The 14,515-nt window shown below is 48.6% G+C and overlaps 1 protein-coding gene across 1 annotated transcript in view; it reads left to right on the top strand.

Moving 5' to 3' along the window:
• LOC105086255 (zinc finger protein DPF3) overlaps positions 1-14,515 on the top strand; it is a 199,870-nt gene that overhangs the window by 165,684 nt on the left and 19,671 nt on the right. The window contains exon 7 of the mRNA XM_064486090.1: positions 3,676-3,813. Within this exon, the coding sequence (XP_064342160.1) occupies positions 3,676-3,813 (138 nt within the window). The remainder of the gene's footprint in view (positions 1-3,675; positions 3,814-14,515) is intronic.

Below are 14,515 nucleotides of genomic sequence, written 5' to 3'. Positions count from 1 at the left end.
GGATTCCTGGAGGGAGAGGACTGGGGCTCTTTTATCTTTGTTCTCTGGTGCCTCAAGACTGGGCACATGTTAGGTATTTAGTAAATGTTTTCTTGACCTTCACCACCTGGTGATGAAGGAATGACATGCTATAAGCAGGTGGAGAAAAATGGAGCTCTATCCGGAAATCTCTGCCTATAAGGATCGTGGTTAAGGGGTCCAGCTTCCAGGATGTCCCTGTGCTTTCTGGTTCTGTTTCTTCTAATAACCAAACTCAGGTCTCAGGGCTGCCTCCTGCTGCCCCTGCCTTGCACTTCCACCCAAGGGCAGGCAGAGTCAAGCCTCCATATATTCCGTCTTCGGGCAGAGTGTTTCTCAAACTGCAGTGTGCATCAGAATCACCTGCGGGGCCATTAAAACAGATTGCCGGGCCCCACCCCGAGAGTTTCTGGTTCGGTAGGTCTGGGGTGGAGCCCAAGAATTTGCATCTCTAACAACTTCCCAGGTGATGCTGATGGTCTGGGGACCACTCTTTGGGAATCTCTCTTCTAGCAAAAGGATCTGTTCTAAAAAGAACTACTCTTTCTGGTGTTGGGGAAGGAGACTTGGGGAGCTTTTATCTGGGGTTTAGTTTTGTAGGTTTTAAGAACTGTTAATGTGAGATTGATGTGGATAGATGGATCTGATTCTCATGCTTACCTCCTCCCCAATCTCCTGGCGTTCCCACAAAGTGCTGGCGTGTTCACCCATCAACTATTCAATGGATGTGTTTTGAAGGTGCAAAATGTGCATGGCAGTGTGTGAGGTGGAGTTGTTGCTATGAAGATGAAATCAGTAGGAAGCTGTCCTTAAATAAGAGAGGTCCTCCTGTACAGTCAGAACTATAGTTCAAGGAGATCAAACAAGAAATGCCTGCTTGGATGCGTAATGAGTTCCCCATCAGTGGAGTTGTTCCAGGAAGGCATCTAGAGTGTTCATGGGAATAAAGCAATTTGATAGATAACTAGACCACATGACTCTTAAAACCTTGAAATTCTGATTAAGGAAGACAGTGGTAATTGACAAAACAAAGTGGCACAAATAAAATTCTGTGGAGGGTGCAGTGGGGAGATCTGTAGAGGCAGCTGAGGCTTCCCCATATAAATAGTGACATATTGTTTTTATTTTTAATAAACATTTATTTCTCACCTGGAGTATGCTTGCTAACTAAATGGATTTATATCCAATGACCCCATAATTTGCTGCTTATTGACCTTAGATCATTTAAAAGTTTAGATAGAAAAAGCCACCAGCAGGGCCACAGTGGGGGTCTTCACATGTCTCACTTCCTGAGTCAAATGGAATTGATGTATTTAGTGCCATGTTGTTATTTTTTGCAATGTTTACAAGAGAGAGGAAGCCATTTGTAGGACTTGAATTTATAGTCACTAGGTCACCAACCTGAGTTTCAGACTCTCACCTTAGTAAGAAAGTCCAGCCACTTGCCAGATTCCATAGTAGAGGAAAGGGTCGAAGTCCCCCTTTCAGGAGGGCCCAGCACTTAAGACGTGGCAGGCCACTCTGAAGCCCCTCACCCCTCACTGCCGTTTATTGAGCATCTATTATGTACTGTGTACTGAGTGTGATACTATACAATTATTATTAATAATCCTTCAAGGTAAGTAGTACTGTCATCATTTCAGATTTTAAAAAAAAAAGGCACAGAGATAATTACCTCCTCCCAAAAAAGCAAAAGTAAAAAAAAAAAAAGACACAGAGAGATTATGTGTCTTGTCCAGTTTCACACAGCAAAACTCCTCAATTCATTTTTGGAAGTCAAGATAACCATAGAGATGAAAATCATGATAAAAGATGGGCCAAAAATTGTAGCTCTATCTCAAGTCTTAGTATGGATGCAAAATACAAAATTAGAATATAGAATGCAGCAGTGTATTGAATAGATACTATGCTTTGACCAAACGAGGTTTATCCTAGGAATGCAAGAATGGCTCACTAGTCAGAAGCATTAGGAAATCAATATAATTCACCATATCAACCGACGAAAGGAGACTCATCTATTAGCAGATGCTGAAAGGGTGGCTAATAAAACTCTCCTATAATAAAACTCTACGTCAGGAATAAGAGGAACTACTTAAACTTGATAAAGATGAAAAACTAGCTACTTATATCACATAAATCCAACTTCATTAAAATAGGAAAAGCTTGCTTTTGCCATTTAAAAATGTTGTCTTGATATTCTTACAAACAAATTAAGCTAAGAAGATAAAAAAGTTCATATAAATATGAGAAAGAAGAGATGACATTATTTTTTGCCAATGGTTATAATACCTGAAAAACCTCCAAGATCCTAGTAAGGAAGAAAGCCCTATCAGAAGTAATGAGGAGATGGGGTAAGATGGCTGGGTCCCTGCTCTCCTCCACACTGTGGCGGTCATGCAGCTGGTCAACGCCTGGAAGTGGGATTTGAACCCAAGTCTGATAATGAAGTCTGTGCTCTTTCCACCTTGTGAAGTGTTTACACTCTCTGCTGTCACCCAGTCACGTGAAAAGAGAGCCTCTTAAAGCTGGCAAGCTCGGGGGCTCCAGCAGATCTGGTGGGGATGGCTCTGCTGGGAGAGGTGGGGACAAGATGAGAGGGTTGGCACCAGGTTTTTCCTGGAAGACCCTCAGGCTTCTGCTACCATCAGTGCCACCCCTCCAGGGGCTGAGATATTGGGCTTTGTGGCTGAGGGAAGGGTGCAGACAGTGGTCCAGTCTTAGCCACTTAGCCAGACTTCTGCTTCTCAGGTACTGAGCAGCCAACCCACGGAGCTGCCCCTTTCTTCTTGGCTCCAGGAAGCCGTATTTGTGTTGCTTGTTGTCCTTGTCTCCTGCTGTCCACTTGAGAGGTGGTGCCTACCAGGACACATACTTAGAGATTTGGGGTATCAGACGCTTCCCGGGCCATCAAGGGCATGAGTTCTTGGTTGCCACATCTACCAAGGATGCCTCGGACTCATGTTTTCATGATGGAAGTGGAATGTGTTTTTCTGGCACAAAATCACTGGGTGATACCTTAAAAATATAACCCATATAAAGCTTTTGTGCTTCATGCAGAGTCAACCACAGAATGGTGAAAGTACCGCATGGGAAGCCAGGAGACTGGGCTCTCTGCCACAGCTAGCTGTGTGTCCCCAGGCAAACCACTTAGCCTTGCTGAGCCTCACTTGTCCTGTCAGTGCCATGGGGTGTTGGAACTCAGTAGATTCCCAGTGTCTTTTAACTTCAAAGTTGTTACAATAATTATCACCCTTATCATGTGCCCAGCTCTGTTCCAAGTGCTTTGCATAGAGATGAACTCATCATAACCCTTTAGCTAACTACTATTATTATTCCCATTTTCCCTGTGAAGAAACTGAGGCCCAGAGAGGGCAAGTGACTTTCCCAAGGGCTCACAGCTAGGAAATGATGGTACTCTTACACTGTTTAACTTCCAGCCTCTACTTGTATGGCTGTACTTTACCTGGGGCTGTTTTGCTGTAGTGGTGTTGGTTCCATCCGGTGGGATGGGGGGTGTTGGGAGTAGGAGACTTTTTTTTAAGGGAAACCCAGCCCTGGGGAGGTTGGACGGGAGTCACTGCCTGGGAGAGTGATGGCCCGGACTGCAGAGGTTGCTAACCTTTGTGTTTTCCCTTCCTTTCCTCTTCTCCTCTCTAGTTTGTGGCAAGCGCTACAAGAATCGGCCGGGACTCAGCTACCACTACGCTCACACTCACCTGGCCAGCGAGGAAGGGGATGAGGCCCAAGACCAGGAGACCCGGTCCCCACCCAGCCACAGAAACGAGAACCACAGACGTGAGTTCCCCGTTGTGGGGTTGGGGGAGTGATGAGGTGGGTGGAGCGTTCCTTTTTCTCACCTCTGGCATCTTCTGGTGGCACCTGGTGATTGGTCTCGACGACCTGTGGTGAGTTGGGTATTTCAGCCCAGCCCCAGATGCCCCTGTGGGTCAGCCGAGCCCCAGGCTGGGAGTGAGTTGGACAGGGGAACATACCCAGCTCTACTCCCGGAGGACAAAGGTAAGTATTAAGGCAAAAGGGAAACATCCTTACCTGGCCATTGTCAAACGACAGACCTGCTACCCTTTTCCTTCAGCTCCAGAAGATCTATTCACGGCTGCTCACCTGAGCTGGGCATAGCCCTGCAGTGTGTCAATTCAGACATTCCAAATGTCTCCTTGGCCACCAAGAAATGTAGAACATTCTCAATCTATTGTCTTGGCTCTTATAGGGTCACATTTTGGTTCAAGGCTCTACTGCCTTGGAAATACTGCCCTGGAGCCTCCATGCTCTGTGTTTGAGCGAACATGACCTGGGTGCTCTTGTCATTTGAGATGCTGGGCTCTGAAGACCCCAAATAATCCTGAAGACTTGGGTTTCCATTTCTATTCCTTCTTTCTATCCTCAAGTTCCAGTTACAATTTAGGGAGTCACAAAGGGCTTAGCATTCACCACGTGACTTACTTCTGCAACATTCCTTATGGCTTTTGGGACTACCCCAAACTCAGAATGGGATGAGATAATGGAATCTTTAGGGCTTGCTTTAAGAGATGGGTCATTCTAGGATCATGAGGTGAAGGATAATTGTGGACATGCCTTGTGTTTTTTATTTGGCTCACAAGATTTTGTGGTCAGTGTTCTTAAAATGAACAATTCAAAGTAATTAAAGGAATCAGACTTTTCAAAATATTCAAATTCTAGGGTTTAAGGGTGACTCCCATGGCTTTCAGTCAGTCAGCTCAGTTAACTGATGTCAACTGGCTGTCTTCACCAAGTATTTGAAATAATGAGCACAGCTCGGCCAAGACCTTCCTTTGCATTAGGAAATGCACCCAGCCCTCTTTCCCCTTGTGGCACTGCCTTCTGTCTGAGTTCGCCTAGGCTGCCGTAACAAAATACCAAAGACTGGCTGACTTGAAGAACAGAAACTGGTTTTCTCACAGTTCTGGAGGCTGGAAGTCCCAGATCAATGTGCCACCAGGGTTGAGCGTCTCTGAGCCTCTCTCCTTGGCTCTCAGGCGCCCACCCTCTTGCTGCCCCGTCACACAGTCGTCCATCCCTCTGTGTGTGCATACTTCCGCTGTCTCTTTGTGTCCAAAATTCCTTCTCTTAGGACACCAGTGAGATTAGATTAGGGCCGATACTAAGAGTCTCATTTTAACTTTTGTTCTTTAAGCATCTCTTCAAAGGCCCTACATCCAAATGTAGTCACATCCTGAGGCCTGGGAGTCAGGGCTTCAGCACGCGAGTTTTAGAGGGATGCGTTCAGCCCCCAGCACCTTCTGTAATTCTTGCTCACTTTCAGGATTCAAGCCTTACATGTGAGAGACCCCTTATTTTCTTACCTTCTATTGTCATGTGGGCAGAGCCTGAAAAGCAGGCAGGAGGCGCTCACCTCCCCGCGCCGGCTTCTGGGGAGCTCCCACGCTGAGGTCCCCGCCTGCTCCCTGGTGGGGGTTCCCTTGGTCCAGTCACCCTGGTCTTCCAGAAAGGAAAATATATTGACCTGTACCGATCAGCTGGTTTTCGCATTTCCCCATCTCTCTTATCCCTTCTCTGACCTAAGTGGCCAAGGCGTTGCTACTGTCTCCTGCCGCGAGGCGCCTGAGAACTCTCCCCTTTGATTGGGGCGATTTGGGCTGCGACCTGGAAAGTGTGTATTAGAGATGGCTGCTCTCTCCAAAGTATTCCTGAGCGTGGTGTTATTTCTCACCTCCCCCCCACCCTAGTGCTGGCTTATCTCCTCTACACCTCTTCTCAAATGTCAGGCCGTTTTGTCCCCATGTGTAGGGCATTCCTCGCGCTGCGGGGCTTGGAGTGCTTCTCTTTTGTCCGGGTCTCTTCCATGTGTGTGCATGTGATGGCAGCTGCAGAGGGAGGCTCCTCGTGGACCCCCAGGTATCCTGCGGGCCCCAAGTGGACCCAGGGGTCTCCTCCTTAGTGATTCCTGCCCGCCCCTCCCGGCTGGCTGTTGACTTCGAGATGGGCCCCGGCCCACATTTTCCTCTGTCTGCCAGGATCGCCTCACGCAGTCTCGTGGGTCGTTGTCTTCCCTCCCCTTGTGTCCTCACCATGAGGCCAGGCGGCCTTGCTTAGGAAGGAAGCGGGTCCTTTCTCCTCCTGGATGGAGACACGGCCCTAAGAAATCGTACCCCGTTGCGTGTTGTCCTTTCTGGGGGTTTGTCAGTGAGCGCTCTTGCTCTGACCCCCTCCGCCCCTCTTCTCTCACCCTGCTGATGAGAAACGGGGCTCTTCAAAAAGGATCGTCCGACTATGCAGTTTTAAACTGCATAGAAAAGAGTAGCTGTACTGGGGCTTTATCTGGAGCCTCCTCACACGAGGAAGGTTCCAGAACCCTCACAAACAGCTTTTTAGGGACATCTCTTCGCAAGGCCTCTGAGAAGTCTGTGATTACCTCTAATTTTACTAGCGGGCAAGGTGTGGCAGAAAGGCCCTTAGTGTCCACAGAAGCCATCCCTTTCCTCTTCCACGGTTTCTCTGGACAGATCTGAGAGACAGCGGCTCTTCCCAGGTTCTCTGCAGCACAAACGCCGCTGATCTGCTTGCTGCTCCGAATGTGTGCTGTTTCCTCCCACATTCCCCTGGTGGGTGCCCCGCCCCCGCAACCCCAACCATCTTCTCGTGAGCGCTAATTGCCAGCATCATCAATACCCAGTCATTAGCTGCTCCCACTGTTTGGGGTGGGGGGTGGGCTTCCATCCATCCTGCCCCTAAACGCCACTGGGCTGTGTGGTAAATCGAATGTGACGGCTCTGCAGCATCCTGAGGTCTCCGCTTTGTGGTCCTCCCTTGGCAAAGCTTTTGAGTGGGGGAGGGAGACAGGAGAGGTTTATCCAAAAGGCTAAGCTGCAGTTCCTCCAGGAAAAGCTCTGGGTGCCAGCGACGTGGGAACGCAGACTTTTCCCTCTTTAGCAGAGCCGCGGGGGGGACCCAAGCTGCTTGTGAGCACAGCCCTGCAGACTCAGGAGTTGCCAGTGTCACGGGCATCCGTGTTTGCACCACCTGCAGCAGTTGAGACCTTTTGACTTTGGTCCTCCTGCTGTCCCTGGCGGCTTCGCCTCAGCTGGGTCTCCTGCGAAGCCCATTGCTCATCACTGCTCCTGCGGCTGCTGAAAGGGCAGAACGGAGTGCTGGAGCCAGCACTGACCTCCCCCGGCCCCGCTGCCCCGCGCTGCCAGCTCAGCACTCACTGCTGCTCCTCCTGTCCTCCCGCCCCTCCCGGCTCATGCTCTCCTGCCTTTGTTCCTCTCCTCCTCTCTCATTTTCTCCTGAATATATGCTTCTTGTCTCTCCTGTAGGTTTGTCCCTTTTCCTTTGTGCCCTTGCCTCTCTGCCTGAGCTCCAGGCAGCCCAGGGATGCTTGGCGCTCAAACAAACCCCCTACCTTGGGAGGTAGGACTTTTCTGATGGGGTCTTCCCCGCCTGAGCTGCTGCCCCTCTCCTCCCTGTGGGAGGCTGGATTCTTCTGCGTTCTTTTATTTCTCTTACCACCTTCCTCTACCTTCTACAAATGAAATCACTGTATGTGTGTGTGTATGTGTGTGTGAGCGCGCACACGTGTGTGCATACAGATACAAGCACACATAGACTACGTATATATAAATAAAAGGAGGGAGGGTCTGGGGAGGTTAGGACTCTGAGAGGTGCCACTCAGAGGCATTCTTTGTGACTCCTAAATGCCACCTCGGTAAACAAAAAGAGCATTGGATTAGTATTCAAAACTCCTTAACACAGGTTCACAATGTCAAAGCTCTTCTTGAATTTCTTTTGACCTCCTCTGCACAGTGGGAATCTATTATAGGTGATTTTTTCAAGGTTCCTTTCTGGGAGGTGGGGTGGGTATGGGCATTCGTGAGATCGTGGACCTAGACGGACAAGCTGTGTAGATAAATTCAGTCTAATACATTCATCTGTCCATCCATCCATAGATCCATCTACCCATCCATCTTTTGGTTTGGTAACCATGCTGTGAGTACAGTCTAGGCTCCCATCCTTGAGGAGCTCACGGTGGTGAGCAGGAATGTGTAATAGGGTAAAGAGAGTGGTGAAGGAAGCCAAGGGCTCAAGGGCACAGTACACTCTCTGCTCCTTAGGACAGCAGTGCTGTAAGTGTGGCATCAGCATCACCCAGGAACTTATCAGAAATGCAGATCCTTGGCTCCACCAGACCTCCTAAAACAAAGACTCAGAGGTGCAGGCCAGCAATCTGTTTTAAAAAGCTGTCCACAGCATTCCGGTGCACAGGAAAGCTGGAGAATCATTGCATTAGGGGATTTGCAGAGGCTTCCCTGAGGAGGTGACATTCAAATTAGCCCTTGAAGAATGAGGAGAAATTTACTGGGAGGGAGAGGGCTTCCCAGGTAGAGGTACTGTGTGTTCAAAGGCAGGGAGATATAAAATAGTACGGTGCATTCACACAGTTGGTTGTGGTTGGATCTGACACTAGTGTTGGAGGAATGGTGGAAACATGGGCAGGGCGCACAGCTGGAAGCGTCTTCTCCATCAGGCTGTGTGGCTGTCACCCTGTAGGAAAAGGAGAGCCGAGGTGGCCGTTACTAGAAGTAAGAGCAAATGATTCATAAAGAAATCCGCCTGGCATGTTATTCATTGTTATATGGTGTATCTCTCTTATTTAATAGCATCAATGAATATAAAATGCTCTCTACAACACACTTGGAGCTCCTATGAGGGAAATGTGTTTTAAAATATGGATCTTCCAAATTTATTCCAAGCCTGTTTCTCAGGTCCCTGGAATGGAAGTCAGGCTGTCCTCGGTCCCGGGAGGTCTCGGTCTTCTGGCTAATAATGGTGTGCCTGGCATATAGCTAGGCTCTCAATATCTGTCAAGAGAAGAAAAATCCCCACCCCAGTGTGCCTTTGGAGGGCATGTGGTACTCTGCAGAGCTGGAAGAGGAGAGCCGAGTTGATTAAGGGTAATGTTGGCTGATTAGATAATCTGAAAATTAGTCTGATAATGTGCAAATTATCTAAAAGAAGCCTATGATGTCATTGTCATACTGATGGGAAAGATCTAACAGATGTTCGTCTTCTGACATCTCTGCTCTCTGACATACGGCCCAGGGGCAAGGATGCAGCTTTAAAGAAGAGAGTGAAAAATCATGTTTGACACAAGCTTAAGAATTTTGGATCAGTCTGAAAGGTGCCTGAAAAACCATAAAACACACACAACTCACCACTTACCCGGCCTGGAAGCAGGAAGTACAGGCTTTGTGGCGCGGGAGAGAGAGGACCACTTAGATACACGGCTCTGCCTGGGAGAGCGCGCTGCTTCTCGCTCCCTAAAGCAAATTTGGAAACTAACGACAGGTGTTCCTTAGGTGAATTATTATTTAACTAAACAGTTTACACATTACAAAGCAAAGAAGAACCCGAGGGGTGGGTCTGGCCTTGAAGGTATGCTTGGAGTTAATCCTCTAGACCCGTGGGCCATCCACAATCTTGACCTACTGGCTGAGAAAATGGCACTGGACTTGGCCGGGCCAGTGTGCGAACGACTCTGCTGCCCTGACATCTTCTGTCTGTGTAAATGGGGGCCAATTACTTACACTTCTCTGCTCCTTCGTTGCCTCCTCTGTAAAACAGAGAGAATCATCATACTGACCTCGTGGGGTTACCGCGAGTCTTCAGGTGCTGTGGGTGTTTGGCACCAGGCCCGCACACCTCGGACCAACAGAGCACGTCTGGGACCACAGATGGCTAATCGGAGTCAGGGCCGGTCTGCGGCTGTGCGATACTGGGAGGCTAACTGCCTATGGGGGTCTCATTGGCATCAGGCGGAACTATCTGGCCCTGGAACATTCTTTGCTAAATCTTAGATATGGGACACCAATCCTTCCTTACGGGTTAAACATGAATATTTATTAAGCACTTATTGTGCATGCCCGCACTCGTGGGGCCAAGTGTAATTGGGTCTCAAAAAAGGCATACCATGTGGTCTTGGCCCTAGGACAACTTCTGGTCTGACTGGGGAGATCAGATGGGTACGTGAGACCCAGAGGGAGGAGGCTATGGAGCAGATCTGGCCAAGTGTGGCATCTCTGTGTTGACCATCCGTTTCCCCAGGATGAGGCATCTACCTGCCCCTTGCCTGTCTGTGAGCCGCTTTTATTTCTTTCTCAGTTTTGGCCTAATTACCTAAAATGTTCAGGATTGAAGAGTTCCACATCGTGATCAGTGACAATGACAATAATACTTGTTGACATTCCTCAAATGTGTCAGACACGGTGCTAGGCGTGCCACGTTTATCTCATTCATCCCTCACAGCAACCTTATAAGGTAGGTGCTGTATCCCCCAGAGGACACCGAGGCACACAGAGACCAAGGGCTGTGCCCTTGGACCTGGAGCATGAATGTGAATTCTCCAGCCACGCGTCACTTCTTGGGAAAGCTTACTTATTTAGGCTTTTGATTTTTTTTTCCCCCCTGCCTTTTCAGAAATAAAATTATTTACAGAGGAAAAGAAAGAGGGAAAGGCATGATGGAACATCTACTAGGTGTCAGGTAATGTTTGCAAGTCTGTGAGGCACGTGCTTTGACTCTGTTTTTACAGCTAAGGAAACTGAGGCTCAGAAAGGTTGAGGAACTTGCCCCAAGTCACCTGGTTAGCAAGATGAGAAGCTGAGATGTGAATGTGCTTGAGTTGGACGCCATTCAGTTGTGTCAGGATACTGAAACCCCAAGTGACAGACCCCAGTCTCAGCCTGGGGTCTTTGGCATGGTCCTACTGCTGTCCCTTAATTTCCCCCCAAAGGCCAATTATCAAACGCATTCTATTACACAGTGGTTTTCAAAAGAAACGGGTGTACTAGTGGGCAGTGTGAAAGTCAGTGTAACAAAATAGCATAGACTGCCTGGCTCAAAAAATAGGAATTTATTTCTCACAGTTCTGGAAGCTGGAAGTTCAAGATAAAAGTGCTGGCAGGGCCGGTGTCTGGTGGGGACTCTCTCCTTGGGTCAGTGATGGCCATCTTTTTGCTGTGTCCTCACACGGCCTTCCCTTGGTTACAATCAGTAGAGAGAAGCAAGCTCTGTAGTGTTTCTTCTTATAAGGGCACTGATCCCACCACGAGGGCCTCATCTTCATGACCTCATCTACACCTGATCACCTCCCAAAGGCCCCATCTCGTAATGCCATCACATGGAGGGGCAGGGCTTCAGCATATGCATTTTGGGGGAGAAACACCTCAGTCCATAGCAGGCACATTTAATCTTCAAAGGAAACTAGCTGTTAGTGATGTTATATGGACCCCTCCCCGCCCTTACAAATTCTGCTTGAGGCTTTAATTTGTAAATGAGTTTTGTTCTAGAAAAAAAGAATCACACATCATTCAGTTCAATAATTTTTCTGCATCCTTCTCTCTCATTCCATGTCTCAGTCTTTCCTGACTCTCTTCTCTCTTTCTGACCTATTCTTAAAAAAAAAAAAAAAAAAATACTGTACCTAAAGAGAAAGTCCTAGGATTCCCCCTTGGCTCTGTTTTCCTTCACACCCATTTTGGCTCCCTATCCAAAATGTACCCCAAATCTGTCTCCCTGTCTCCGTCTCCCTCACCATCAGCTCCTGCCTGGATCACTGCAACTTCCTTATTGGTCTCTCAGCCTTTGTTCTTGCCTCTTACAGTCTTTTCTCCCTGGAGTGGCCAGAGGGGCCTTTGTAGAGTATAAAATACACTATGCCATGCAACGCTTGCGGAATGTTTATCACACTTGAGAACAATCCAAACTCCTCACCTTGAGGCTCTGTATTTTTGCTTCTCAAAGTGTGGTCCGCAGTATCAGCATCACTTGGGACTCAGGTGACCACCTTGTCCAGGTTTGCCCAGGACATTCCCAGGTTTAGACTGAAAGTCCAGTGCCCTGAGAACCCCTCAGTGCCAGGCAAGCCTGGACAGTTGGCTGCCCTGTTGGGGAGCTTGTAAGAAACGTGGACTCTCAGGCCCAACCTGGACCTGTGAATTCTATTGTGAATTTTAACGAGATCCCTAAGTGATTTATTTGCACAGCACTCAAATTTGAGAAGCCCTGGCCTCCGGGGCCTGGCAGCCACTCTGATTTGATGTCCTTTGGGTGGGTGGCTGTATGTGCCCGTGGCCGGCTGGTGTCGGCTGGTCCAGCTAAGAGCCACGCTGCCTGGGCCCAGAGCCAGTGCAGCCACTAACTAGCGTGTGACCGTAGATAAGCTTCCCTGTGCTTTAAGTAGCACCTGTGTGAAATCCGAACACTAACGCATCTGTATCATAGGGCTATGCAATGATTAAATAAATTAATTTGTATAAAGCACAGATCTAACAGAAAACGTGTATGACACAACGTGATATCACTCTCACGTGTCTCATTAGAGCCATGGTTCTCCAGCCCGAGCGCATCGCAGTCACCTGTTCCTTACTTTAAATGCAGACTTCCTGATCCCACCCCAGAATTTCAGATTCAGTAGGTCTGGGGTGGGGGCCTAGAATTTGCATGTTGAAGAAACCCCCTTTGTGAACCACTGCCTTAGAGAAATCCCGCTTTTGAAGACTGATGGCTAATCAGTATTTCTCTTAAATTCTTTTTTTTCTTTTGGGCGCCCCCGAGGCAGGTAACCAGGAATCAGATTCCATTGTTAAATCTGGGGAAGGGGTAAACTTCATTTTCATTCTTTTCCTAAGACTCTGTCCTACCTCAGGCAAACGTCTCTGTGGCTCCCAGTACCTGCCTCCCAGCTTGCTTTCTGGATGTGTCACTCGTCTGGGCCTTCATCCCTGGGCTGAGCCGCCCCTCAGCTCTGTGGTCCCTGAGCTCTTCTAATCCTTGGGGCTGGTGCTTAAGGCCCACCCCTTTCTTCTTCCTGAGCACTGTTTTCAGTCTGAAGGACATAGAAAACGCTGGTCCCTTGTAGACTGATGGGGCTGACACACCCGAGTCCCGTGGAGGTGGTTGTGGGAAGAGGCGTGGGGAGGGGCAAGGCTGAGCACGAGAGGAAGGGGGCTTGCTGAATTCTGATACCACGATAATAATAGCATGACGTCTGATGTGGACAAGGCTTCTGCTCTAAATCTCTGGGATGTCCTGCAGCTCTCTAAGGGGGAATGACACCACTTCATTCACAGCCCTGTCGACATAGTTCCTCTCAAGTTAAATGTTATCCCCTCAACTGGCTCATTTGGTGGTGATAACAAGTCGCTTCGCCGGGGCATGAACTGACCCACATGACCTTCCACTGGAAAATGGAAACATCTCCCTATGCTTTCCTTAATCAGCACTGAGAAAAGTCATCAGCCTTACTTGGTCTTTTCCTCGCTCTTCTGAAACATCAGTGACAGAGCCGGGGTTGCTGGCCTCAGGCTGGAGCACAAAGGACATTACTGATGGGCCATGTGACCATGTAGTCCCAGAACTGATGAGATGGTGTCCAAACTCCTGGCAAATTGCAACCCTAACCAAATGCATCCATTAAGGTGGAGACATCTGTGTGAACAGACACGTGTTTTCTGATTTTACAGCACAGCGTCTAGGAGTAAATATTTACAGGGTGTGTGTTTAAGGTATGAGTTTTGTGTCCCATAAAGATGGAGGAAAAGAGGATAGGTACAAGGAAGGGTAGGATGATGGACATTTTACATTTTTAGAAGGATTGGACGGCCACCAAAGCACATAGCCAGAGCCTGTGTTCTCAGTGGCTGCTTCCAGGCTCCTGGTGAGAGAGCGAACACAGGGTTCCTGGGGCTCCGGGGGCCCGCTGAGCCAGGGCGTTCTTAACCCCTTCCATCCAGGTTTTCCAAGTAATGCCTGAGGGAGAGGATTCCCCTGGGAGGGGCCCATTGGCTTTCTCCCCTGCAGCTTTATTTTCTCCAGTGGGCCCCCCCCCCCCCACTCTTTGTGTTGCTTCTGCCCCTCACTCTTTGTGTCCCCTGTTATGGACAGGACTGATGCTGGCAGTGCTTTAGGATGGTCACTCAGTCCTCAGGGGACACTTTACATCTGCTCAATTCCTGGTCTTTGACTTTGCCTGGCAGATTGTTTTTTTTTTCTCCTCCGAAAAGCCTCTGTGAAGATTTGCCCATCCTTTCATTAAGTATTTATTGTCAGCTCTGTGTCAATCACCGTGCCAGGTGCTGGGGATTCAGAGATTAAAGACCCGCTCCTGCCCTCAGGGAGCTCACGGCTAATAGGGAAAGAGACACAGACACAAATATAAAGCAATGATGGAAGGCTGAGTTCCTCTGGGTTTGGAAAACCTCGCTTTTCTGTCTCTTCTTTCACCCTATTACAATCCTCAAATAATCGGCCTAAAAGGGGCCTTAAGATGTCCTCTGGCATATTTCCTTGCTTCTAGCTAGGCATGCACTCAAACAACCCCGGGCCAGGGCCCCCTTCCCAGGTGCAGAGACCTCTCCACAGACGCGTCCTTCCTCCGACCATGCCTTTAACTATCGAACCACCTTCATTTCCGGCTTTCTTGTAGCAGGAACTGCCATTT

The sequence above is a fragment of the Camelus dromedarius genome, chromosome 5, assembly GCF_036321535.1.
Source record: "Camelus dromedarius isolate mCamDro1 chromosome 5, mCamDro1.pat, whole genome shotgun sequence".
NCBI lineage: Eukaryota > Metazoa > Chordata > Mammalia > Artiodactyla > Camelidae > Camelus > Camelus dromedarius.
Note: the sequence above shows the minus strand (reverse complement) of the source record. Positions and strands in the feature narration are given on the sequence as shown.